The sequence below is a fragment of the Nannospalax galili genome, unplaced genomic scaffold (assembly GCF_000622305.1).
Source record: "Nannospalax galili isolate Female #2095 unplaced genomic scaffold, S.galili_v1.0 scaffold312, whole genome shotgun sequence".
NCBI classification, from domain to species: Eukaryota; Metazoa; Chordata; class Mammalia; order Rodentia; family Spalacidae; genus Nannospalax; species Nannospalax galili.
In genome coordinates, this window is record NW_008335967.1 from 1,633,517 (window position 1) to 1,660,685 (window position 27,169).

The window sequence follows — 27,169 nt, forward strand, 5'->3', positions numbered from 1 at the left end:
AAGTATTTAAGACATGTTTATTTTGATACCTTCATTCCTTGGTATAATACATTTGAGTTTCTATTTAATATTTTTGTTTTGTGGACAGTATCTTCATTTGGGCAATGCCCTTTAGACTTGTAGACCTTCTAAAACCTTAACCCTTAAATATATACTTCTACCTCTAAACTAAGAATTTGGGAGTTAAATAAAATGAGAGACAGTCGCTTTTATTTACATGTTTGTACATATTTGAATCTTGTTCTAATCACTGACTTGTTTCCAATATGAAAACCAAATTTAAAAGTAACTTCATCAGTTTTATTCAAATACAATTGTTCAGTACTATACTCAAGCTCCTTCCTTATGAAGTAGATTCCACCTCACTGAATCAGAAATAACGTTAATTCAATGAAGTCCAATCTTCTATAAATAGCATGAAAATGCAGGCTGAAAACTTCCCAGGATACTACTATACAGTCTTGTCTGCTCTGTTAATGCACTGAAAGAAGATATTTACTTAAAATATAGATACAAGATTATTCCATTCTGTTCAAACCTATTAAATACCTCCCAAAAGTTTCATAATTCCATCCTAAAAATTCCTGGAACTGTGAGTTTATGCTGTTCAAAAATGTGACCTCTATAAAAGATTCCAGATTTCAGAAAAAAAAAAATAACCTTCTTCTAATTTAAAAGTTGATTGCTTTGCCAAACGATGCAGCCAGGTTTGCTTCTCTAAAAGCTTCTGATAAAGTCTGCAAAGGAAGAAAATGTAAAATTAAAGATGAAACATTGTGGGTAAAAAGAAAACTTAGGTAGCCATGAAGTCTATGTATGCTGGTGATAGTTACCGGATGTGCATGGCAGACTCTAGCTATGTCTTCACAGGACGCTCCATATTCCAAAGCCAGAGCAGCTTCATTTACCATTTCTCCAGCACCCTTTAAAAGAAGCCAAATAGTTCATTATGCTTCCAGGACTACACGCTATGAGCCAGAACCCAGGCTTTTAGACCTTAAAAATTTGTCTTAAATCCTGTTATTAAAGGAGTTAAGGCAATTAAAAAAATCTCCCAGTCAGGAAGTTTAACAGAAAAAGTAGCACACAGCTTGGACTTGGAAGTCAAACTGCCTAGATCCTGCCACTTTCCTACTTTTATGTGTTTCGTGCAGTTTCTTTGCTTAAAAAAAAAAAAAAAAAATCATCTTTCTCATAAAACTGTAAAAATGAAATATGGACAACACGTATATACTTAAAAGTGACACAGAAAGCATTTGAATATTGTTAACTTTACTGTTACATCACATACCTATGAGAAAAATATACTTCAGCCTTACTAAAGTCTAAGCCTTCCCTCAGAAGGAACATCTGAGCTAAGACCATGCAAAGGCCTGGAAGTAGAGTTCTATATGGGGGATGGGGGTGTTACTATGAGATTGAAGCCCTAAAGTACAAACCAAGTCTGGCCTCCTAGGAAAATGGTTTATCTTACATGGAAAGAAAAAAAAATGTTTTTGGTCTTTTTGAGACAGGGTCTCCCTGTAGCTCCAGCTGGGCTGGAACTCACTATGTAGACCAGGCTGGCCTTGAACTCACAGAGATCCACCTGCCTCTGCCTCCTGAGTGCTGGGATTAAAGGCGTGTGCAAAGAGGAAGAGCAGAAAGATGAGGTCAGAAAGGAAAGAGGTTGGGGGGAGGGGGGGTAGAGCAAGGCAACTCCAGAGTCAGTAAGGCTTGGGACCTAACAGTCCATGGTTGCCAAATATCACTAATGGGTTTTAAGGAGGGACTTGGCCCTGTGTATGTTTTCTAGCATGTGTGTACATTTTAGGATGATATGGTAGGAAAGACTGAAAATGATGTTAGTATCCTTCCAGAACAATGCACAGAAGCCTTATTTAAACTATCACTGGTAATTAGCAACATCAGAATGGAAACAGTAGGTATGGTGGTTTGAATGAGAATGTCCCCCATAGGCTCCAAGTATTGAACAGTTTGTCCCCAGTTGGTGCTATTTTGGGGGGCTTTAGGAAGTATGGCCATGCAAGAGGAAGCAAGTCATTTGGGGTGGACTTTAAGAGTTCCTTAGCTTTTCCAGTCTCTCTCTGCTTCCTGTGCCGCTTGAAATGTGATTCCTCTGCTTCCTGCTCCAGCCACCTTTATGGACTTTGCTGCCATGCCTCCCCACCATTATGGACTCTTATCCCACAACTGTAAGTTCAAATAAACTCTTCTATAAGTTGCCTTGGTCATGGTGTCTTACGGCAACAGAACGGTAATGAATACTGTACTAAATTACACCTGGTTTTACAATACTTACTGGTCCTAGAATGTGTGCTCCCAGTACTCTATCTGTTGATTTCTGTCCAAGAATCTTCACCATGCCATCTGTGTCAGCATTTGTTTTAGCTCTGCTGTTTGCTGCAAATGGGAATTTCCCAACTTTGTACTCAATACCCTGTGAGGGATGAATAATGAGATCATACATACATAAGCACAAAAACATCCATTCCCATTAGTGAAAGCATCTCCCGTTGGTTAAGAAAATAACTACAGCACACAGAAGGAATGACTAAATGGCAGGTTAATGAAATAGAATTAGGGTAGAAATGCAAGTAAATAGAAATGTCTAACCACCTGCCTATATTTCAAAGCCAAATATAAAAAGTCCTACAGTTGCTGGTTTTTGAACACAGTATCTTCCCTATGCTGCTGAGAAATCTAAGGAGCATCTCCTTATGATCCTAACAAAAGAAAAAATACATAAGCTATAATGTTTTACAGAGTCACTAAATGTAAAAATGTTTTTTTCTAGTTACTAGTGCCATTAGTTCAATTCACAGTGGAGTAAAACTGCCCACACTTAGGATTACCTCTTCTTTCAACTGTTCTTCTGATTTGCCAACCCAAGCAACCTCAGGGTGTGTGTAAATCACCGACGGCACACAATTATAGTCAATGTGCACAGCACCGCCAGCCATTCCTTCAACACAGATGATACCTTCATCTTCTGCTTTGTGAGCCAGCATTGGACCAGCAATCACATCCCCAATAGCATAGATACTACCAGAGATAAAAGCAAAACAGTGATTTCTGAAATCAAAGGTACTTCAGTTATACCATGGAAATATAAATTTCATCTAGCCAATAAGCCACCAAAAAGTATTTTAAATGCAGCTCTTCAAAAATCTGATCTCAGTATCTAATCTTTGAACAATTAAAAAATCCATTTATTTATATTTGATTTTATAAGAATATTATCTTCCCACAGCATGGTGAAAATCATATTTTCAAAACAGTGTTTGAAATAAATTTAAAATTAGAGATAATGCCCAGCACTTGGGAGGCTGAGGCAGAAGGACCACTTGAGTCCAGTTCAAGACTAGCTTGGCCTATATAGCAAAATTCCATCTTTAAATAAGGTACATAAACAGTTGAAATATAAATAAAAACTTTTCAGTTAAAAATACTAATAGCTGGAGCTGGAGAGATGGCTCAGTGGTTAAGAGCACCGGATGCTCCTGCAGAGGACCTGGGTTTGATTCCCAGCACCCACATGGCAACTAACAACCATCCTTAACTCCAGTTCCAGGGGATCTGACACCCTCTTCTGACTTCCGTGGGGACTGCACGACACGGGTGCACTTACACACATCTAGGCAATATACTCATATACATAAAATATTTTTAAAAAATAATAATAGCTATAAAGGATTCAAAAGTCTCCATTTTACAAGTTTGATAAATGATTTGGGAGGAAATTTCTATGTATTCCTTTACTATATACCTGCCTCACCTTGTGTCCATACTATGTATCTTTATATAGAGCCAAAAATACTATCACTAGCACAAAATTTTAAAATGACAAAGATCACATAGGAAATTATCCAACTTACTTTGGAATTTTAGTTTGGAATCTGGTATTGACTGGAATTCTACCTCTGGGATCTAGCTCAATTCCAAGCTCTTCTAGTCCCAAATTCTGAGTAAAGGGTCGTCGACCAATGCAAACCAAAAGAACATCACAAGTGATAACTTCAGCTTTGCCACCAGAAGCAGCTTCAGTACTAGACAATGAACAAAAGATAACTGTTCAACACATAACTCTACACAGACAGCTGAAAAGAATCAAACTTTAAGATCACAGGTTCCTCAAATGTTCATGACATATCTAATACGGTTATGTCATTATAAATGTGAGACAAGCAGCCGATCATACAAATTCTTAAAAGTTTATTAAAATCTCAAAATCAGGCAGTGTGGCACAGCAGTTAAGAATACAGGACTCAGCTGGGCAGGGTTGTGCACACCTTTAACCCCAGCACTTGGGAGGCAGGAGCAGGAGGACCTCTGTGAGTTCTGGGCCAGCCTGGTCTATATAGCGAGTCCTGGGGCTATAGGGGAGACCCTGTCTCAAAAAGACAAAAAAAAAAAAAGAGAATATAAGACTCATGGCTAAGGATGTGGCTTAATGGTAGAGCACTTGCCTAACATGCATTATGTCATATGTTTGGTTCCCAGCACCATGAAAATCTCAGAAAGATCCATGTTCAAGCACTGGCTCTGCCTTTCATGAACTGTGTGACTGACTATAGGCAAGTTATTTTGTTAAATTATATAAATATTTATGAGTAGTGTACCAGACACATGCAAACAATTTAAGTGATATTATCACTGAATTCCCATCTGCCTAAAAATGCCAAAATAATTTTACTAAATACTAGGCACTTTAAATTTTATGACTGTAAACCATGAATAAATACAGCACAATGCAACTGATTAATCTTTCTATTACCAACTCAATCATGATAAGAATGCTATGTAATACTGAGCAATCAGACTAAGTTATAAAACTCTAAAATACATTTATTAACTGACTTTGAAAGCTTAAATGCTTTTTTTAAAACAGGTAAGGGTGAGATCTCAAAAACACATGCAGCATACTTACGATACATCAATTTTCCCATCTGACTTCTTGGTGGCACCAGTAACTTTGGTATTCAGTTTAAATTTAAACCCTTGCTTTTGAAGTATGCGTTGAAAATTTTTTGATATCTCCATGTCAATTCCAATTCCACCTACATGACCCAAAAATTCAACTGCTGTCACATCTGCACCAAGTCTTTGCCACACTGAACCCTGAAATTAATTTTTTTAAAAAAATCATAAAGTTTCCATAGCAAATGTTCACTAAATTATCTCAAATAACTTGTAGTATTTTCTTCTTTTTAGTAATGTTTTCTGGACGCTCTGATGAAAACAGATAATTTTATCTATTTATTCACTCATTCAGCATTTACTAGGTACCTAATACATGTTAAGTACCATTATAACTGCTAGGTATAGGTTAACGAACAACAAAAATCCTTGCTCCTGGAGATTTTACAGTGTGATAGAGGAAATCAACAAACAAATAAAATTCATATTAGAGGATAACAAAGTGCTATGTGAAAAAGGAGGAAGTAGAGCCAAAGCTACTGAAGAAAAAAGACTGCAACTTTAAATAGCATGATTGCAGAAGGCCTCAGTGTGAATAACATTTATATAGGCTTCAAGTGAAGGAAAGAACTATAGCAATAATTGGGAGAAGAGTGTTCAAGGCAGAGGAGAAAGAGCAAGTGCAAAGACCCTGAGGTCATAAAACTATGTTCTTATCTCACAGCACTTCAGTCAAAGCTTAATACTCAGGATGGAAACCAGTCCTGAGCCTTTATCAGTGCATCTCTCAGTCCTCATCAGAGAAGCTTGTTTTATAGTCGATGGTGATTAATGCAGAGACCCACAACTGGTCAGTGTGCAGAGAATAAACTATAGCCTCCTCAACTGTAAATAGGGTATCTGTAACACAGCCTTTCCCCACAAGGCTTAGGGATTCTCACAGAAGAGGGAGAGAAGAATGTAAAAGCTGAAGTAGTGGATGTCTGCAGCAAAACAGTACTTGCTAGACATGACTGGGCCATTACACATATGAACTCACAAAGGCTGTGGCTGCATGCACAAGATCAAGCCAACTAAAATTCCAGCATGGATCAGGGAAGAACCCCTAGCCGAGAAGCTACTGGCAAATGATGGCTATTAGGGGAGGTAGTTTCCTTCAGGGATGTGGCCCCTGAAAGGCTATCCATGTTCCAGCACATGGTCCTACACCCACACACATACAGGTAGCACTAAGCAGACTCAATGAGTTTTTAAAAAGAGAGCACATGAAGTTGGGAGGGAAAAGTAGTGGAGGGGAGGGAATGGGGTGTGAGATGCATCAAAACACATATGCACGTATGGAATCCTCAAACAATAAAATAAAACAAGTATGTTTACCACTAATAATCACTAAAGTTTACAAAATATTAAACTGGCTTCATATTTTATTTTCTCAAGAAAGGAGAAATGTTCACTTTTTTATTCAAGTGACTTAAATTGAATATTGTATTTTAACATTTTAAACAACTAGCATGACTTTTCAAGGTTAAATATAAAACTATGACAAGCAAGATGAATATAAAAAAATTTGAGGGGCTGGAGAGGTTAAGAACACTGGTTGTTCTCTCAGAAGACCTGGGTTCAAATCCCAGCACCCACATGGCAACTAACAACTGTCCGTAACTCCAGTCCCAGGGGATCTGACAGCCTCTTCTGACCTCCGTGGGCACTGCATAACATGGGTGCACTGATCTATATGCAGGCAACACATGCATATACACTGAAAAAAAGAAAAAATTGAAGAGTTGGGATGTGAGGACTGGAGAGTTGGCTCAGTAATTAATAGCACTGGCTCCTCTTGCAGAGGATCCAGGTTCGGTTCCCAGCACCCACACGGTGGCTTAAAAAAAAAGAAAAAAAACCTATCCTAACTCCAGTTCCAGGAGGATCTAACACCCTCTTCTAGCCTCCGAGGGCAATGTGGTACACTTACATATACACTGGCAAACACCTGTACACATAAAATTAAAACAAATAAATCTACAAAAACGTTAGGGTTGAGGATACAGCTCCAAAGTAGAGTGCTTGCCTGGAATGCACAAGGCTTTAAGTCCAATCCCTAGCACTGTGAAAGAAAGGGAAGAAAGGAAAGACTAGATACACATCCTTTTAAAGAGATAGTCATTATATAATATTAAAGTTATCTCGTAATTTAAAATGACATGAGTTTATCTTTCTAATTAAATTAGATTTACACATTCATTTTACAAATTTCATGAATTCTTACAATGAGAATGAAATTAACAGGAGGCAATACAGGGCCAGTAAAAATCCACAAATACACACAAAAATTTACTCAAATCATGGATATAAGACCCAAGATTATAAAATTTCTCAATTAAAACACATGAGGCACCTTTTGTGACCTCAAGTTAGTTAGGCAAAGATATAACACCAAAGCCCAATCCTCCCAGTCTTCAGAAGGTAGAAACAGGAATCACACCTTCCAGGCCAATCTGTACTAGACGGCAAGACTGCATCTCACAAATAAACAGGCAACTACTAATCTAATTTTTGAAAGGTACCACAAAATGCTAATCTCCAAACAATACTAAAGTTGGATTTATCCTAATAGTCAAAGATATGATAAATATGCTTATTGAGCAGCAATTTTTAAAAAGCTAAATATGACTACTTTTAGTAGCTAAAGATATACAGTGAAAAAAACAGCCATAATCTTTCCTCCTGGAGTTTATGATTTAATGAAATCGTAAGGATCAAGCAGTATCAAGAAAATAAGATAAATCCTGTAAGAAACAGAAATTCCAGGTGAAACAGAACACTCAACAGGAAGACCTAGAACCTCTAGGCTCATCACAGAAGGGCTCACAACAGTGCAAAGACTGGAAAAAAGAAATATCCCACATAGAGGGAATGTGTACTATAGGCAAAATGCTTGCTCAGAACTGATACACCCAGAGCAGAGCCTGCAAGGGAAAGGAGCTAGACACGGCTAGAGATATAAGCCAGGGCCACAAAATGCTAATCTTTAAACAACACTAAGGTTGGATTTATCCTAATAGTCAAAGATCTCAGCCTAGGAAGAGACATGATTAAACATGTTTTACAGGAACTGTGAAGAGCACAGATTTGAAAAGAAAGCCAAGACAGCCTAGGGTAAGACATAATGCTGGACTGAACTGCAATCTAAGGAGATGAAGGAAAAGTAGTAAATATATTCCAGAGATAAATATTAGGCAGACTCACATCGGAACCCAGGGAATGAATATGGATCAGGAAGTCAGGAGAGAAATCAAGTATAGCTTCTACAGTTCCTGCTTATGCAAGGGTAGTAGCAGACACACTGAGGTGGAAATGTTAGAAGAGAAATAGGCTTGGCTTTGTTTGGAGTGAGAAGAACAAACAGAAGTATAAAGGTCCCATTATACATTTACTGAGTAGAGTGCCTATGAGAAACTTAAGTGGAAATGCTAATATATTCCAAAATATAAGTCTAGGGGCAGAGAGACAATTAGGCTGCAGATATTGTGGGTCCTTAGTTAACAAGGTGATAGTGAAGACATTTTGTGGACAGACCAAGAGTCTAGGAGAAAACCTAACGACAGACTGAAAGGAAACCTGAAATAAGGCATTTACAAAGATTTTTTTTTTTTTTTTTTTTTTTTTGGGACGGGGTTCTTGTTGTGGCCCCAGCTGTCCGGGATCTCACTGTGTAGCCGGGGCGGCCCCCGAACTCAAAAAGCCCCCCCTGCCTCTGCCTCCCAAGTGCTGGGATTAAAGGCGTGCGCCACCACGCCCGGCAAAGATTTTGTTTTGTTTTTGAAACAGAGTCTCACCATGTAGCCCTGGCTGGCTGAAACTCAGTATCTAGAAAAGGCTGGCCTCTGCCTTTTGAGTGCTGGAATTAAAGATATTTGCTACCACAACCAGCCAGGAAGTTACATAGATAAAAAGTCAACCCAGAGGGTAGACATAAAACCTGAATAGTATGAAATCAGAAAAGCTGAGATTTTCAAAGGTAAGAAAACATAAAGCTGACTACTGCCAAACACAGCAGCAAACAAAAGTCCAGTGGATTGAGTAGTAATCAGATTTATGTTCTAATCGGGAACAATTTCTTGACACAAAAAGCTGAGACCTGAAGATTAAGTGGGAGCTGATGAAATAAAGAGTATGAACACTTTTTTAGAAAAGTTTGATGGAAAAAAAGTGAGAGGAAACTTAGTAACCAAAGGGCAAAAGATCATCACAAGGCTTATTTACATCACAAGTGAAGTGTATCTGAGCAAGTATGTGCACACAAGTATAAACTCAAAGACATGTTCAACTATAATCCAAAAGAAGAGTAACCAAGGGTGGCAGCATAATCTATAATCCTAGCACTAAGGAGCAGAGAGAGGCAGGAGGATTGCTCCAAATTCAAGGTCAGTCTGATCTACATAACAAGATCTAGGCCAGCCAGGCTACATGAGATGCCCCTCTCAAAGGGGGAAGGGGAGCAGAGTAGACAGTAAGAATGAGTTTAAATGCTAAAAAACACAGAAAACAAAAATCACAAACCAAGTCATTATAAAGGCAGAAAAATGTGTTATGAAGGAGAGGTGAAGATTAATCTTAGGGAAAACAGCATTTTCATAGCAGCAGGAAGAAGAGCAAAAGAACTGTAGGGGGAAAGCATTTTCAAATCTAGAGCACAAGATGCTGGGGTTTCCATCCCATTAGGACATGAGGAAATGCACAGGCAGGAGAAGACAGTGCACCCTACGAGGGGTACAAGAGGAGTGGGAAATTAAACAGCCGCAGCAGAGACCAGAAGAATGTATCAGCTAGGGAAATATTCCTCAGCCAGCCTGAGGTTCCTGATGCAGTCTGTGACCAAGCACTTATACAGGCAGCAGTCTTCAGTGTCTTATTCCCTCCAGATGCAGACACTACCCTGGGGATGGCATAGAAAGACAGCTAAATTCAACTAGACTAGGGTTTTTCCAGGCAAATATGTCAGAAAAGGGAGGTCATATAAGCCTGGTGGCACAGCAGCCCTATAGTGCTAGCTACTCAGGAGGCAAAGGTAGGGAGTTCCTAAGTTCAAGCCTGCATAGGCTACAAACTGAGTTTAAGACCAACCTTGGCAACTTATTGATAAACCTTGCCTAAAATAAAAAGTTAAAAGAGGTTTGGGAATATAGGTTAGTGGTACAGTACCTGCCTAGCATGCTTGAGGCACACATTAGCAATAAGACATGTAACTAATACTGCTCCCTATGCTGCATCCCCTGTACATAAAAAAGGAGGTGAGTGACTGACTTACCTCTAAGAGAGCAGCTAAAGGCCAGGTATGGTGGCGCACACTTTTAATCCCAGCAGAGGCAGGTGAATCTCTGCAAATTCAAGGCCAGTCTGGTCTACATAGTGAGTTCTAGGCCAGCTGGGGCTACAGGAAGACCCTGTCTCAAAAAAAAAAAAAAACCAAAAATGAGAGAGAGAAAGACACTATGGAATCACAGTCAAGACAGGAAACATAGATAACAAAAAAGGTAAGGAAGTTCTAAACTAGGTAAATCAAGAAAAAGTAGAGTGTATGCACTTGGAGTAAATAAAAAGAAAAAAAGTGTGGCTCAGAATTCTCTGAATTTATGATATCAGAGTAATTCTTGGTGATAAGATGTGATGGCCCTAGGAGAGGACACCTAAAATAAAAGTTCATTAGATAGGAGCTAGAGACGGTGTGGCAGTTAAAAGCACTGGACCCAGTGCTCGATTCCCAGCACCCATATGGCAGTTAATAACCATCCCTAACTCTAGTTTCAGGGGAATTCAATGGTCCCTTCTGATCTTCGCAGGCATTGCATGGCACAGGTGCACTTATATACATGCAAGCAATACAATCATACACATAAAAATAAAAAATATTTTAAAATTAAAAAAAAATTTTTTTAAAGTTCATTAGACAGACATATGTGGAAGTTGGCAAATAGACCAGAAAGGTGAACAAGGCAGGTGGAAGAAATGAAATACTATGGTACTCAGAGAATGGCAAGTAGTTTGGTATCTCTAAAACACAAGTTAGGAGGGAAAGAAAAGTCACAGCATGTACGCTGTAGCAAGGGATGTTTTTTATCTGGAATGTAGTTTGCTCAGAATGAGAACCATTTTTCAGTATGTCAAGAGCTATCAGATTAAAAGAGACCAGCTGTAATGATCAGGAAGGGTGAGAAAACAAAGCAGCAGACTATACAACAAAGGAGAGCACACTGATGGCTACTGATCACCTAAGCAGGTGGTACTGGAAGAAAAGTTGTATTTGCTATTACTGGAGTATTTAAGCAAAACTCAATGCTCATTGGCCTAAAATGTAATATAGAAGAATCAAATAAGAAAAGATTTTTTTTTAAAAGATTTACTTTACTTTCAATTATTTGTATATGTATGTGTCGGTATGTGCACAGGAATGCAGATGCCTGTGGAGGTCAGTGGTATTGGAACCCCTGGAGCTTGAGTCACAGAGTTATAGGAAGTTGTGAACCACTGGATACAAGTGCTGAGAACAGAACTCAAGTCTTCAGGAAGAGTAGTATGTGCTCTTAACCACTGAGTCATCTTTTCAGCCCCCAAACAGAGGTAATAAAAGACAGAAAAAATACCACTTACCAATTCTACACCAATTACTCCTGCACCAATAACAACCAACTTTTCTGGAACTTTTTTTAAAGATAAAGCTCCTGTAGATGACACTACTGTATCTTCATCAATCTATAAGAAAAGCAAAAAAATATAGTAAGATTTGGAAAACCTAGTAAACTGTAATCTATGATCTCATTCCATTAAAAAAAAAAACCAAAAAAATAATAAATATTAAAAAAGGGGGGCTGGAAAGATGGCGCAGCAGTTAAGAACAATGGTTGTTCTTGTAGAAGACCTGGGTTCGAATCCTAGCACCCATATGGCAGCTAACAACTGTCTATAACTCCAGTCCGAGGGGATCCAACAGCCTCTTTTGACCTCCGCAGGCATTGCATGTCACGGGTGCACTTACCTACATGCAGGCAATACACGCATACACATTTAAAAAAAAAAAAAAAAAAAAAACCACTAAAAATAGTAAGACATTTACTTTGATGTATCTATGACTTCTGTATATTCTGTACACCCCAATTCACCAAATCTCATTTAAAATGCTAACTTGATATTTTAAAAAAAAAAGACAAAGTAAAATGCTAACTTGAAATTTGCTCATTTGACATTCCAAAATAAAACAGTCAATTTTAACTTCATTATTTTATTTGTGTTTTGTTGTTATGTGCACGTTTGTGGAGGCCAGGGGTTAATAAGTTTATATCCACCTTGTTTTTTGAGATAGGGTCTTTTACTGAGGCACTATAGTTGGGCTACTCTGGCTGTCCAAATCCCAGGGATCTTTCTGTCTATACTTCTCCAGTGCTAGGATTACAAGCCTGTGCCACCTAACCAGGTGCACTGCAAACGCTTTATCAACTGAGTGAGCTCCCTAGCTTTTAAAAAAATATTTTTCTGTGTGTGTGTGTGTGTGTGTGTGTGTGCGCGCGCGCACGCATGTGAGCGCAGGTGCGTGCAGGTGCTCAATGAAGCCAGAAGTTGTCAGATCCTCTGAAGCTGGAGTTACAGGTGGTTTTGAGCAGCTACGTGGGTGCTGGGAATTGAACTCAAGTTCTCTGTGAGAACAGCATACATTCTTCTTAACCACTGAGTCATCTCTCCAGAACCCCAGCTTGTTTTTGAGACAGTTTCACTAGGTAGTCCTAGCTGCTAGACCAGTCTAGTCTTGAACTTGTGAGAATCCTCTTGTCGCTATCTCCCATCTGCTAGGATTACATACATGCACCACCATGCCTGGCTTAACTTCATTTTGAACTCAAATATAATATAAATCATTCTGTATCTAGTCAAAATCACTGTAAAATAATTTTTTTTTTTTTGGTCTTTTTTTGGAGACAGCGTTTCCCTGTAGCCCCAGCTGGCCTGGAACTCACTACATAGACCAGGCTGGCCTCAAACTCACAAAGATCTATTGGCCTCTGCCTCCTAAATGCTGGGATTAAAGGTGTGCACCACCATACCTGGCTAAGACAAGTAATTACGTAAGGCTAAATGACTGTCAAAATATAGCATTTCAGTCAGTAATCACTCAACATTTATAAACAACATAAACTTAGAAAACCTATTTTGTAAAGACAGTTGATATTAATTAGAAGGCATAAATACCGTGATTCCAGGAAAAGGAGTTACTTCTGAACCCGTAGCTATAAGAATGTTTTTGGTACCAATAACCTGAGTGCTGCCATCTGCTTTTGTAGCCGTCACCTGATTTTTGCCAGTTATCTTCCCAAATCCATTCACGTGAACAACCTTTATAAAATAGTATTTATAAATTCACAATGTTTAAAATATTTTTTCTGATAGAAAATTTTCTGAAACAGGAAAATATACTCTCAATAATACAGAACATTAAATGCTTCCTTACTAATATGCAAAATGTAGCAGTAAAAAATTTTGTATTGGGGAAATCTATTTCAGATCAGTATTATTTTAGGTTTCAGGGTTTTTTGTTGTTGCTGTTCTTTGTGGGTTTGGATGGGGATAAATGGGTTGCACTAGTTATTAAATGCTTTAGTAATACTTTAAGTTAAATGAATATCACCCCAGCAGACAAAGGTCATAGAGCATCACTCTATTAGCACAATGCAATACCTAATGTATATAAAATAAAGCACAAATCTGAGCACTGAACACCCACCTTATTTTGTTTGAATAAGTGGGCAATTCCACCTGTTAATGCTTTTACTGCAGACCTCTTCTGCTCCATCATCTTCTCTAAATTCAAGCGAACTTCTGATACTGTAATTTATTAAATAAATCTTAAATCCTTCTTAAACTCTTAAAGCAATAAATTTTTCACTAAGGTCTGAAAATATTCATCCTAATGTTAACAAAAAGCCAAATGATCACATCACAATAACAATCTATTACACACTCTTAAATGTTCAACTTCATCAAAATGCAATCCAACATAAAATATTACATTCCACTGTGACACAATTTACAAATACTTTATAATAGTTATTAATCTGGAAAAGTAAAACATCACTTGAAATCTTAAATATTATGAAACAAAACAAATATACATTTGACCATCTCAAAATACAAAAGCTTAATATGACTTTAATCAACAAGATTTAAAAACTCATATAGCTCAGAACTCTAAAGCAACAATGTAACATAAAAATGTTCAACTCAACAGAACTACAGAAAAAGATACAGAAATCAGTCCCCGCAACCAACACATGGACAAACTCATAGGCATTTCTGATTCACCAAGGTCACCACACTAAAATGTAAGGTTTGCCTATAATGCGTGTCTCCTGACTACCCATGTCTTCTAACATCTCAGTACTCTTCATGGAATTTGACATATTTTAGTATATACACATCTGTATGCTCAATGGATTGCTTACACACAGCTGCTTCTTTCAGAAACCTACTACAAAACTAATACCACAAAGTCATTTAAGAATATCCTTCTGAAAGTATTTGTCAAAAACAACTGGAGAAAAAAGATGAAAAGGTGCCCCCAAAACATGATGAAGACACTACAGACTAAAGGCAATGTTATAAAGGGTCCTCCCCACTCCACCCCCACCCCGGGACTAGTGGTCATAGGTCTTCTCTTTCCTTTATTCCTCTCTCCTAATAGCATAGCACTTGGGAATCCAGCCTCCCCCATGATCACTAGTTGTGAGGGAAATAAAAACTGACTCTTAGCCAAGCGTGGTGGCGCATGCCTTTAATCCCAGCACTTGGGAGGCAGAGGCAGGGGGATATCTGTGAGTTCAAGGCCAGCCTGGTCTATATAGTGAATTCCAGGACAGCTGGAGCTAAAGGGAGACCCTCTCTCAAAAAGACCAAAAAAATTAAAAATAAATAAAATAAAAACTGACTCTTCACTTACAGCAAAACTAGAACTTAGGCAAAAGTTTTCAAGGTAACAGAAGCTATCACAGTAGAAATCTGAATCTAAGCACTCCTAAGTAAAAAATCTCTTCACATTTTCAAGATTTTTATCATTCATCCTCCACTAGCCATTTATTCACACATATTAGACACATGTCAGTATTTAGCAAGAAAAGTCAAACATGTCTGGTAATATTATTAAATATAAATACTTATGTTTAATTACAATATAAGTAATTAAATATTAAATAGAAGTAATAAAGTAAGGTATACTTACTTTCAATTCCCCTAGACGCAAAATCTTTTCCATGGGCCAAATGGTAATAATGAGAGTTATTCAATAAAGCCTAAATGAAAGAAGATAAGTTTATCAGATATTCATAAACATACTCCGTAACTAAAAAGCACTTATGAAATGACATTCTCTATTTAGAACAGTACATAACACTTATCCAGCTCACTTTTTCTTCTCACATAAAATTAATCTACAACAGACAACAGTAACACAAAAAACCACTCAAAGAACAACAAAAAGCAAACATTTTCTTTAAAAGAATAAGAACACATTATTTCATGGTGGCAAGTCAAAGGGGACTTCCTGTTTTCATGCATAAGGACATAAAATAATTTACTTCATTGGCAATGTTTCATTGGCAATGCAAAGGTAAAGAGAAAAAAAGTGAAACATTGCAGTCTGAATGGCAAAGGAAGCAATTTCAAGAATGTATGGTAGGCTGGTGACAGCAAGCTGTTTCATAAAGGAAAAATAGTCTTTTAATCATACTTGGATTATTTAATAACTGTATTAGATTGGCAGTGAAGTAGGTAATGAAAACCAATCTCTGCAATGCTGAAACACATACTCACCTTGGAAGGAATGCAGCCAACATTCAAGCATGTTCCACCCAGAGTTTCATTCTTCTCAATGCAAACTGTCTATAAGCAAAATGGAAAACATATTTAATCATATATAATTTATAATATTTCATTTCAGTAAAATTCCAAATATATCTGTATTAATTTTTCTGCAAAGCAAGCTACCAAGCTGTGTTTTTCAGATTAAGAGTCTTTTAAAATTTGTCACCTCGGGGCTAGAAAGATGGCTCAGCAACTAAGAGCATGTGCTGCTCTTGCAGAGGTTCCATTCCCAGCATTCATATGGTGGTTAACACCACCTGAACTCCAGTCCCAGGGGAGCTAATGCCTGCTTCTGGTCTTCTCCAGCTCCTGCACACAGGTGGTGCACATAAACTCATGTAGGCAAAACACTCATACACATAAATAAAATAAATATATCTTTTTAAAAAATATCATCTGCCAGGCATGGTGGTGCACACCTTCCTTTAATCCCAGCGCTCAGGAGGCAGAGGTAAGCAGATCTCTGAAATCAAGGCCAGCTTGATCTATATAGTAAGTTCCAAGCTGGCTGGGGCTACAGGGAGACCCTGTCTCAAAAACAAAAACAAAACAGAACAAAAATTATCATCTGAATAATAATAAATCAGTCCAATCCCACAGTGACTTATTCTAAAAGATTTTTACTTAACATTACCATACTTAGGCTTTATTGCTATCACTATATCCCAAATGTATTTACAAGTTAAAATAAAAAATTTCAGGGGCCTGAAGAGATGGCTCAGCAGTTAAGAACACTAGCTGTTCTTGCAAAAGACCCAGGTTCAAATCCCAGCACCCACATGGCAGCTAACAACTGTCCATAACTCTAGTTCCAGGGGATCCAACAGCCTCTTCTGTCTTCCGCAGGCACTGCACGACATGGATGCTCTTACCTACATGCAGGCAATACATGCATAACATAAAATAAAAATAAAATTTAAAAAATAAACTATTTCAGAAGAAAAACTGTCGAATTTCCATCTCATGAAATTGCTAGTCAATAAAGCCTTCAGTCCATTAGTCTCAGTCTTATAATTTATAGAGTTAAACTATTTCCTAACCCCCCCACCCCCGCAAAGATAACCAACCAAACCAAAAAAAAAAAAAAAAATCTAGGAAGAGTAAGGCCTGTTGGTACAAGCCTTTAATCCCAGCACTTGGGAGGCAGGTGGATCTCTGTGAGTTCCAAGCCAGCTGGGACTATAGGCAGACCCTGTCTCAAAAAAATTAAAAAACAAAAACTATTTCCCATGATTTCACCTGCAAAGCATTTAATGAGAAAGATAAACTTGTCCCACATAAAACAAAGCTTACCTTAAAGCCTAACTGGGCAGCTTTAACGGCAGCAACATATCCTCCAGGGCCAGAACCTATCACTGTTACATCAGCATCAACTATAACAAGAGCAGATTGACATAAAATAGTAATTAACATTTATAAAAATCAGTTCCTTCAAAAACAAAACACTCTCCAAAGTAGAGCAAATGATTAGCATTTTCCATACAATATTATTTTGTTCCTAGATATCTGATGTTCTTTGACTCTACTAAAAAAGGGTACAAATTTAAATTTTTTATTTTCTTTTCTATTCACTATGGCATATGTAAACACAACTGAGTCCTAGAACATTAACCTTATATCCAACTGTCACTGGTGACTGTACGAGCTTAGCCAAGTGATCATCTTTCTGTACTATGAGGGAAGAAATGGCATAAATATGGTACTTCCTAAGAAGAAACAAGGTTCAGAAGTCAACTGACCAGCCCAAATTACTTAGCAAGTGAGCAGCAGAGACAAACTAAGCTTCTGGACTCTGATTTCTAGCATTCTTCCTATTATTTAATACTACCTCATTCCTCAGTATCAGCCCTCAAAAATGAAAATCTCAGAGTATAACCACTAGCAAGGTGACCTCAGGTGAGTTATCTGACCTGCCTCATCTTTAATCCCTCAACTGCAAAATAATCACAAAAAATTACTTGATAGCCATAATACAGAATGCTGAGGGCTGAAAGAAGCTGTTTTTAAATTCTCAATGGCCTCAGTCTCCAGTCTAGTTCAGTAAGCTTCTCCCAAAGTCAAATGCTATATTCACATGCTCAGCCCAAAGTGCTCATTCTCCAAAATCCTAAATTGAAATAGTGCACTTTCTCATCAAAGCCCTACAAATGTCTAGTCATTAAGAAAAAGAATAAGGGCTAGAAGTAAAACAAACTCAGGTTCAGATAATAATTGTTCAACCTTAAGTTCTTGGGCAAAAAATTTCATTCCTCTGGGCTTTGATGTAACATATGGATAATAATGAAGAGGATGTCTATGGTCCTAGGTTAAGAACCAAAGAAAGTATATGTCAAGAATCTAAGAAGTGCTAAGTATATACTAGGGACTTACTTCCTTTCTCAGATCAACTTCCCATATTCAGTCTGAGCCACAACTTGACCTTCAGACAATGAGCCTCCAGTCTCATTCTGGCCCTCCACAACAGCCTATTCTGCTACACTGCTACCCCTGTGCTAGCTCTGCAAAGCCTAGGTCAGATATTATTTTCTCTCTCTTCATTAATTTCCGTTTCCTACTCAAAAAACTCCCACAGCATCCATATCTTTTCAGTGACTATTTCTCCAATCTCATCACACACCACATTCTGCATACCCTTTGTGCAGCTTAGCTTCAGTAATAAAGTGCCAACCTGCACACAGACTTATGCTAGTCTACTTATGCACACTTTGTCCCACTATCTAAAACTACATACTGACAGCATGCATTTTACATTACAAACACTAAGCTCTTGGGCTATATCTAAATAATTACCCTAGTTCTTATAATCTAATTAGAGAAAAATAATTACAATACAGTCCAATCTGTAACCAGACGATCTTTGAAACAAATCTAATTATATGATGGCTCTGCTTAAAAACTCCTTAATGACTTCGAACTGCTCTTAGTATAAAGAACTTTGATAACTGAGAAGGCAACGCTCCATCTTCAATGTTTTAGTGTTCTGGCCTGGTTCAAATACACTACGCTTCTTTCCACATTAAAATGTTCCCACACATTGTTTCTTTTATCTGGAACACTTTTACTCACTCCCATCCTAACCTTCTTCAGACACTGAGTTTCTTTTCCTGTTACTGTGACAAAATACACTGGCAAAAGCAACTTAAGGGTTTATTTGGGCTCACAGTACAAGGTACAGTAAATCCATCACGGTGGCAAATTAAGGCAACAGGAGCTTGAAGCAGCTGGTCATGTCACACCCGAACCCCAAAAGCAGACTGTGATGAATGCATGCTGGTGCTCAGCTTGCTTTCTCCATTTTATATAATTCAGGATCCCCTGCCCCTCCACAATTAAGATGGGTTTCCTATATCAATTAATAAGGTCAAGATAAACTCCCACAGGCTTGCCCAGAGCCAACCAAGATAATCACCAGATGTGACCAGAGGTTTGGCTCTTACATGATTCCAGATCCTGGCAACCATTACACATGTCAACATAAATCCTCAACAATTCTGTCACCATTCCCATCCACACACAGAATTCATAAATCCCTATGCTTAGCCACAAGACCTCTTATCAAGATTATAAGTATTTGTCTTTCCCAATTACACTCTGAAATCTATAGAAGCTGGGTATTATCTGTTTAGGTCCCAGCAGCTAATCAAATAACCAGCACAAAACAGTTATTAAATACTGAAATAATGGATATACAAATAAAGCAATGAACAAATGAATATATGATGTGAATGCAACAAATCTGTTCCTGTCATAAAGTAGACGGTCCTATCAACAGTGACAGAACTTCACACATTTTGATGAATTTGCTATGTAAGAATATTCAAACACCTCCCAGATGGTCTAACAGGGAGTGTTTTGCAACTTTCATTTCCTCAAGTGGTCAACCAATACTCTTTTAATAAAGCAGAACAATAATGAGTATAGGCTCAAAAGTCAAAAGGATTCTCCCAGTTGTCTAAGAGCTCTTCCATTTCTACAACAGGGAAGCTAACAGAGAAGCAAGGCCAAAGTAGGATGACCATGAGGATTTAAGACTGTGCCTAGGACAAAATTAAGTCCTGAATATGCCAGATTATATTACTGTCATGTTAGCTGGCATTACTTTGTAGTGACCATACAGGATATGCTGTGATATAGTAACTAAAGCAGACATGATCTCTGAGTTCTTTTACCCAGTTAAGTATGCAGTGAGGACCTACTATGCCACTTTGGGGACTAAACAAAAATCAATCTTTGCCCTGAAAACTTTTTGAGACAGTGACTACAGTTATTTTTATATGCAAGGCTACTATAGATTTACAATATGCCAATGTTTCAAAAGATCACTAAACCACACAGCCTCATATCATGAAAATCTAAGCTCCTACTCAAAGGCTACCGAGAAAACAAAGGCACTGAGTTAAGTCTTTGTTGAATGATTCTGAAGGTGTAGAGTTAAATGGAAGATGTGATTTGGAAATGAAAAGCCAAGCATTTTCCCATTATATGAGTTGAGAATAAATAACATTCCCATTTAACAGAGATAATGAGTATAGGGCCAACATTTTCCCCCTCACCATCAAAGTTTCAGGAGTTTTTTTTGCTGTCTTTTAATAGACTTGAAATTTTTATTTATGTGTACATGTGATGTAGTGTGCATGCTGTGTGTGTGGTAGATGTGCTTGTAGTGTGTGTGCACATGTGCATGCAGATATGAATGCAAGTGCACGTGTGCAGAGGTTAGAGGCTGTTGTATCTCCTCAACTGCTTCCACCTTTAATTTTTGAGTGTTGTCTCTCACCAAACCTGAAGCTCACTGATTTGGCCATGCTGGCTAGCCAACGAGCTTCAGTGATCCACCTATCTCTTCCCATCCCCATGCAGTGGTTACAGGCACAGTACCACAATGCTTGGCTTTTTATGTAGGTTCTGAGGATAGAACTCAAGTCCTCATGCCTTCATAGCAGGCACTTACCCACTGAGCCATCTCCCAGACTCTTAAATGAGGACTTGTTCAAAGTGAAAATAAATTACTGTTGGAAACTAGTGACGAGAATCCTCCCCTATCCTTTCCACTAGGAACAAAACATTTAAAATAAGTTTGACAACAGTTAAGGATATAGCAGAGCATTTCACAGGGATAATGATGGTAACAGCTTCCCTCAGATAATATTTTCTACAATAAAGTTGTGAGATATGCAATTTGGGGCTGAGGAGATGGTTCAGTGGGTAAAATGCTTGCACAAAAGTTTAAGGACCCGAGTTCAAATCCCCAAAACCTATATAAAGCTGGATATAGTGTACTGCTGTAATCCTGGTGCTAAGGTGAGATGGGAGGCAGAGAAAAGAGAGACCCCAGACACTCAGTCACCTAGGCTGGGGTACGCAGCGGCAAACAAGATCCTGTCTCAAACAAGGTAGAAGGTAAGGACTAACATCCAAGGTTGTCCCTGACCTCCACACCTGCAGAGTGGCATGTGCACAGGCACTCACATAATCAAACTTGTACATACACACATAAATACATCAGACACACACATACAAAATAAAAAGTAAAATATTATTCTCAAAAGAGAAGCAACTGTATGGGTAAGTCCAGTAAATAGATCATTTTAAATATCTTTTGTACTACTAGAAAGTCGAATACCTCACTTTCAAAAGCCCATCTATCCCATTCCAAATGTTTAAAAACTAAAACACATACCCTTTATAGAAAATTTAACTACAACAAAGAATAAGAAGAAAATAGCATACTCTGTAGCTTCCTTGTAAATATACAATGATAGTCTTTAAACAATACTTTTGGGGCTGAAGAGATGGCTCAGTAGTTAAGAGCACTTACTGCTCTTTCAGAATACCCAGGTTCAGGGGCTAGAGAGATGGCTCAGGGGTTAAGAGCACTGGCAGAAGACCTGGTCACACTTGCAAAAGACCTGGGTCCTGTTCCCAGCAACATATAGCAGCTAACAACTGTCAAGGACAGCTAGTAACTCCAGGATCAGAGGATTCAATGCCCTCTTCTGGCCTCCTTGAGCACTACACAACAATGTACTTACATGCAGGGAAGACACACACACACACACACACACACACACACACACACACACACAGAAGAGAGAATACTAAGGTTTGGTTACCAGCACCTACATCAGGCAACTGAAACAATCACCTGTAACTCCAGTTCTAGGAGATCCTCTGGCCTCCATGGGCACCTGCACAGATACGGTATACATAAACTCACACAGGGACACACGCACACATATAAATAGTAAATCTTAAAAAAAAAAAAATTAATTCCTAAAGCTATAATTATATGAAATTGTTCAACTTAAACACCCCCTCCCCCATGGATCACCAACGCACCTGGACTAAAATCTAAACCATCTGGCCTAGCCTTAAAGCATTCTGTATCTGATATCTGCCTTGGTCTCTGATTTTAAGTTCTGTAGGACTCTAAATACTCACTTTAGTCTTACTATTCCTAAAAGCTACAAGCTAATTTCCATCTGAGACCTTTCTCACAGTTGAAATAACCTTTTCACTCCCTCACTCCATTCAGGGCCCCTGCTTAAACACCACCTCCTGCAAAAGCTTTCCTGACACTCTATCTTAAATAGTCTCCCTCCTAGTTACTTTCTTCTCCAAATATTTACATTATTTGTGCATTTATTACCAGCTTCTAAGCTTCGGGGGGGGGGGTTGCCTTGTAGACATCCTACAACACACTAGGTGTTCACTCAACACTTAAGTGAATATAAACAAATTCTAAGACCATTAGCAGTTACAATATTCACTTGCTTTTACATAAAAACAAAGAAACTATCAGGTAATTTGATTAAAAACTGTTCTACTAAGTACTTACTTGGCTGATCTGCGTAAGTTCTTAGGGGCACTGCAGAAACTCCTTGTAGGCCATGAGATAGTCGACTGAAATGGCCCCTCTAGAAAAAAAGACAAATTTTTCCTGTTAAGTAAAATATAATTTCAAATACAGGGACCAGCTAGATAGCTCAGCAGGTGAAGGCTTCTGCTGTTAAGAATGACTATCCAAGTCCAATCCCTGGGGCCCACATGGTGGAAGGAGAGGACCAACTCCCAAAAGTTGTCCTCTGACCTCCACATATGTGCTCTGGCACGAGCATGAACTGAAGTGCACATAAATAAATGCAGTTTAAAAACAGTACTGAAGGCTGATAATGACAACCGAACAAATTAGATCTATCAAGCACTGGGCTATCTTAATGGACCTTCTATTGCCACACAGAGATAGCCTATCAATTCCTCCTCTTTGTCAAGAACAGTAATTTAAACTTGCCTTATTACAAATATTCAACGAACCATTACATATTTAACCTAAAAAGAACATAATCAATGGTATACAGTTTCATTTAAAATTTCAAAAAGCATGGCTAATTTTTAGTGCCAAGGATCATTTTAATATTCTAATTAAGTCTGAAACTTTGAGTTCAAGTATTTGGATAATCAGTAACAATCATTTTGCTTTATGTTTCCTAACTCTCTATCATGTATGTACAGTCTGTAATTACCTGCAACAATCTATGAATGTTCTTCAGCCCTCAACTAGGAATAGAAAATTAAACTGGGAAAATGCAACAATAGTGTACTCACATTTTGGAAGTTCTACAAATTGTATCATAATCTCACATCTCTAAACACCTATGCCTACAAAGAAAGCAGCGTTCCTGCCCCTGCCCCTATCACAGGGGGGTAAATAAATGGAAGGCAACATTACTCCGATGTAATAATGATACAACTTCTGCACCTGACATCAGGACAGCCAACCAAAGAGCAGCAGACCGTCAGTCCTGGTTTGAGTCCTAGCTCCGCTTTTCCCTAAAAGCATGACTACTTGCACTTTACGTTCATTTTTGAGGACCGAGGCACATCAAGTTTGACCTCTGCATTCTCTCTAAGGTTCTCAGGGTTCCCTGCCCATGATGCAGCATGCATTCATTCAATATGGGCGGGAAAATAGGAAGGCTGTCTTCAAGATCACCCGCTGCGATTGAAAACAGAAGCCTGAGGCCCTGACCCCTGTAGTGGCACCAGTGCAGAGGCACGAATACAGGACCTTGGAGGAGCTCCTAGGGCTGTGCAGGGGTTGACCACGGCTGAGCCACTCGAGCAGTGGTCTCATGGTTACCACCCCCGTTGTCAGGGCTGGGACCGGGCAGTCGGTATGAAAGGGCAGGCCACATGGGACCAGCCGTTCCACGTCCCCTCGCCCAGGTGACAGCCTAGGCGTGGCCCGCACGCCCTCTCGGCGCAGGTTCGGCGGTGGCCCGCACAGATCGCGGGGCCCGGCCCAGCCCGCCGGGCTCTCCGGCTGCGGCGAGAGGTCCGCCACGTCCCCGGCGAGACGAGCCCTGCGGACCCCGCGCACAGGCCGAAAGAGGCTTCCCAGAGGCAGCCGCGGTCCCCATCCAGGCCGCACCCGGCCCCGAACCTCAGGCCCAATACCAGCCCACCCCGCGGCCCTCACCTTGGCTAAGGAACAGTACACACGGCTCCAGCTCTGCATTTTGCCCCAGTGCCGGCCCTTCCGCCAGTGCTTTCACCTCCGCCAGGCGCCTGTTGAGTTTTCCAAGGTCTCCCCGCCCTGCGCATGCACAAGCGCGCTCACGTCGGCGCCCAGGAGCAACGCGATTGGCCCGCACAGCCCAGGCGTCCTTTTCCTGCTGGGCGTCGTGCGCTGTCGTAAAGAATGGAGTGCTTTGTGGCAGCTGGGCGTTTGGGACCTTTCTTTTGGGCTGTTGCGAAAGTATCCGGAGTAGTGGTGTCTTTTTATGCTTAGAAGACCAACTAAACAAATTAAAATGTGTTTTCAGTGTAGCCTAGAGAAAGTGAAAGTGTAAAGAAAGAAAAGCTTGATAAGTCAACTGACTCTTGTGTAAGCATTCCTGAACACACTCCGTAGGCTTCTCACGTTACAAAAAGTACATTATTACTAGTCTTTCAGTCTCCTGGACGGAGCACCAAGAGCTTAAGCAAACAAACTAGACGCCAAAGGTCTAACAACGGAGAGATAACTGCAGTCCTATGAACAATAGCATTGGTCTTACCTACTCATAATCTCTGTACTCGAAGGCCGTGACGTAAGCTATGGGCTTACATCACCATCCTGATATAAGCTATACTAATTAGCAATGTGTTGGAAACATACCATCTTATATTTCTGTATTTGGGACGCACTACTCCGGCCTCATTCCCCCCACCTCCTTGTAGTACAAATTAGGAAGAGTTGCTATGATGGATGAAATTTTAGAAACTATCGTTTTTAACGTCTGGTTCTCACTGTAATAGCTTTGCTTAGTGTAAGTTGTAAGAGCCTGAGCTCCTCCATCTTGTGTAGGTTTAACTGGTCAAGACTATAAAATCTAGTCTGTTAGAAGACCCAACTTTCCAGTTTCACTGGTCAATCATTTGGTCGTAGGACAATCCCTAGGAAGGCAGGTTCATCTTAAGTTATGTTAAATAGATGGGAGTAATCTAGGGCATTACTGAGATAGTGAATTTTTCCTGCCTGGAGTCCAGCCTCCTAGCACAGAACTTATTGACCAGTTACAGTCATGTTGTCTGTAAGTCTTCCCGATTTTCTGAATTATTCAGAAAAGCATAATCTTTCCCTTTCTTCTCCATATCCCTTTTCTAAACATGCTTTATTTAAGGCTTTGGGCTGTCCCTAACATCTTGTATTTCTTAACTTTCTCTAAAGCTTCCTTCTCCCAGCCATGTGGCTGCCAAGTCAGCCACCATGTCTGACCCCCATGCAGACACTAAACCTGCATGACTTCATGAATTTTTTCCCTTCTCCCCTCTATTCTCCTCCTCAAGGCAGCTGACAAGATTACCAGCTTGCCTGTCCGCCCCCCCCCCGGAGGATTTTTCTTTAAAATTCTAATAAATTGTAAAAGTTTAAATCTTGTACCAAGGACTTTATCTTTTTTTTTAATGTTTATTGTTTTTATTTTCTGTGTATGAGTGTATTGCCTGCATGTATACAAGTGCCCTCATGTCATGCAATGCTGCAAGCTCAGAGGGCATTGGATCCCCTGGAACTAGAGTTACAGACAGTTGTTACCTGCCATGTGGGTGCTGGGAATTGAACTTGGGTCCTCTGCAAGAGCAGTCAGTACTCTTAACTGCTGAGCCATCTCTCCACCCCCAGGACTCTATCTTTTGGACTTTACCTTTAAAAGCTCCCATCTCCTCTCATTTAGGGTGGCATTCCATAAATTGGCTCAGAGAGTGTTGTCCCTGGTAAATAGATTTGGCTAATTTGGAACTTTTTGAGTCTGAGTAGTTCTTCCCGGTGGTCCTGAACTCTGTAAAAAAGTAAGCCTTAATTACACATTCCATGAAAATTTACAGCCCAATACTGAATTATACAGGGTTAAATATTACATAGAAATTACTCCTTACCTAAGGGTGTCCATATGCTGGCTAGCTTTACTGTCAACTTGACACACCTGGGTTGAAGGAGCCTCAATTAGGAAATTGCCTCCATTGGACTGGCCTGTGGCCATATCTGTGGGGCATCTTCTTGATTGTTAAGTGATGTGAGAGGGCCCAGCCCACTGTGGGTGGTGCCACCTCTGGGCAGGTGGGCCTGTGTTGCATAAGAAAGCAAGCTGAGCATGGGTCAGAGGAGCAAGCCAGTAAGCAGCATTCCTCCATGGCCTGTGCTCCAGCTCCTACCTCCAGGTTCCTGCCCTGAGCTCTTACCTTGGATTCCCTGATGAACTGTGACCCAGGAGATGTAAGCCAAATAAACCCTTTCCTCCCCATGTTGGTAGTGGTCAGAGTGTTTTGTCACAGCAATGGAGAAACAAACTAGGACAGTCCATTTCCACGGAAGAAGACATGACTGACTGAATGGATGATATATAATATTTGTTAGGAAGAATACTAGCTATTACCTGGTATCCATTCACTCCCTTTTCTGGTTTGCTTTCCATTGCTGCGATAAAACACTGACCAAAAGCAAGTTGAGAAGCAGGAATTGAAGCAAAGACCATGGAGGAATGCTGCTTATTGGCTCGCTCATCTGGAGTGTGCTAGGTTTGCTTTCTTATACAACCCAGGACCAGTTGTCCAAGGGTGGCCTCACCCACAGTCAGCTGACCCATATCACTCAACAATCAAGAAAATTCTCTTTCCCCATAGACATGGCTGCAGACCAATCCACTAGAGAAAATTCCTCAGCTGAGGTTTCCTCTTCCAGTTAACCAGCACAATTGACCCCTTGTCAATTTGACACAAACACATCACTATTAAATCATAACCATTCCATTTCTTGTCCTGGAGATTTCATGTTAAAATCAATAATAAAAATATAAAACATAGGGGC

General features: G+C 39.4%; 1 protein-coding gene across 1 annotated transcript; it reads right to left on the bottom strand.

Annotated features, from left to right (window-relative positions):
- Positions 1 to 24,446, bottom strand: Dld (dihydrolipoamide dehydrogenase). The gene is made up of 14 exons (XM_008830715.3): positions 24,302 to 24,446; positions 22,661 to 22,739; positions 17,116 to 17,195; positions 15,772 to 15,840; positions 15,182 to 15,251; positions 13,691 to 13,791; positions 13,159 to 13,302; positions 11,569 to 11,670; positions 4,931 to 5,121; positions 3,879 to 4,049; positions 2,856 to 3,045; positions 2,303 to 2,440; positions 834 to 923; positions 1 to 737 (listed from the first exon to the last, which is right to left on the bottom strand). The coding sequence occupies exons 1-14, from the start codon at positions 24,338 to 24,340 to the stop codon at positions 672 to 674; spliced, it is 1,530 nt and encodes a 509-aa protein (XP_008828937.1). The 5' UTR covers positions 24,341 to 24,446; the 3' UTR covers positions 1 to 671.
- Between the last annotated feature and the right edge of the window lie 2,723 nt (positions 24,447 to 27,169).

Excerpts from the sequence above, each read along its gene's own strand:
- Dld (XM_008830715.3), bottom strand. The coding sequence starts at position 24,340 with ATGCAGAGCTGGAGCCGTGTGTACTGTTCCTTAGCCAAG. Across the intron at positions 22,740-24,301 it reads TGTACTGTTCCTTAGCCAAG|AGGGGCCATTTCAGTCGACT; the intron begins GTGAGGGCCGCG and ends CTTTTTTTCTAG. Across the intron at positions 4,050-4,930 it reads GATGGGAAAATTGATGTATC|TACTGAAGCTGCTTCTGGTG; the intron begins GTAAGTATGCTG and ends TTCATTGTCTAG.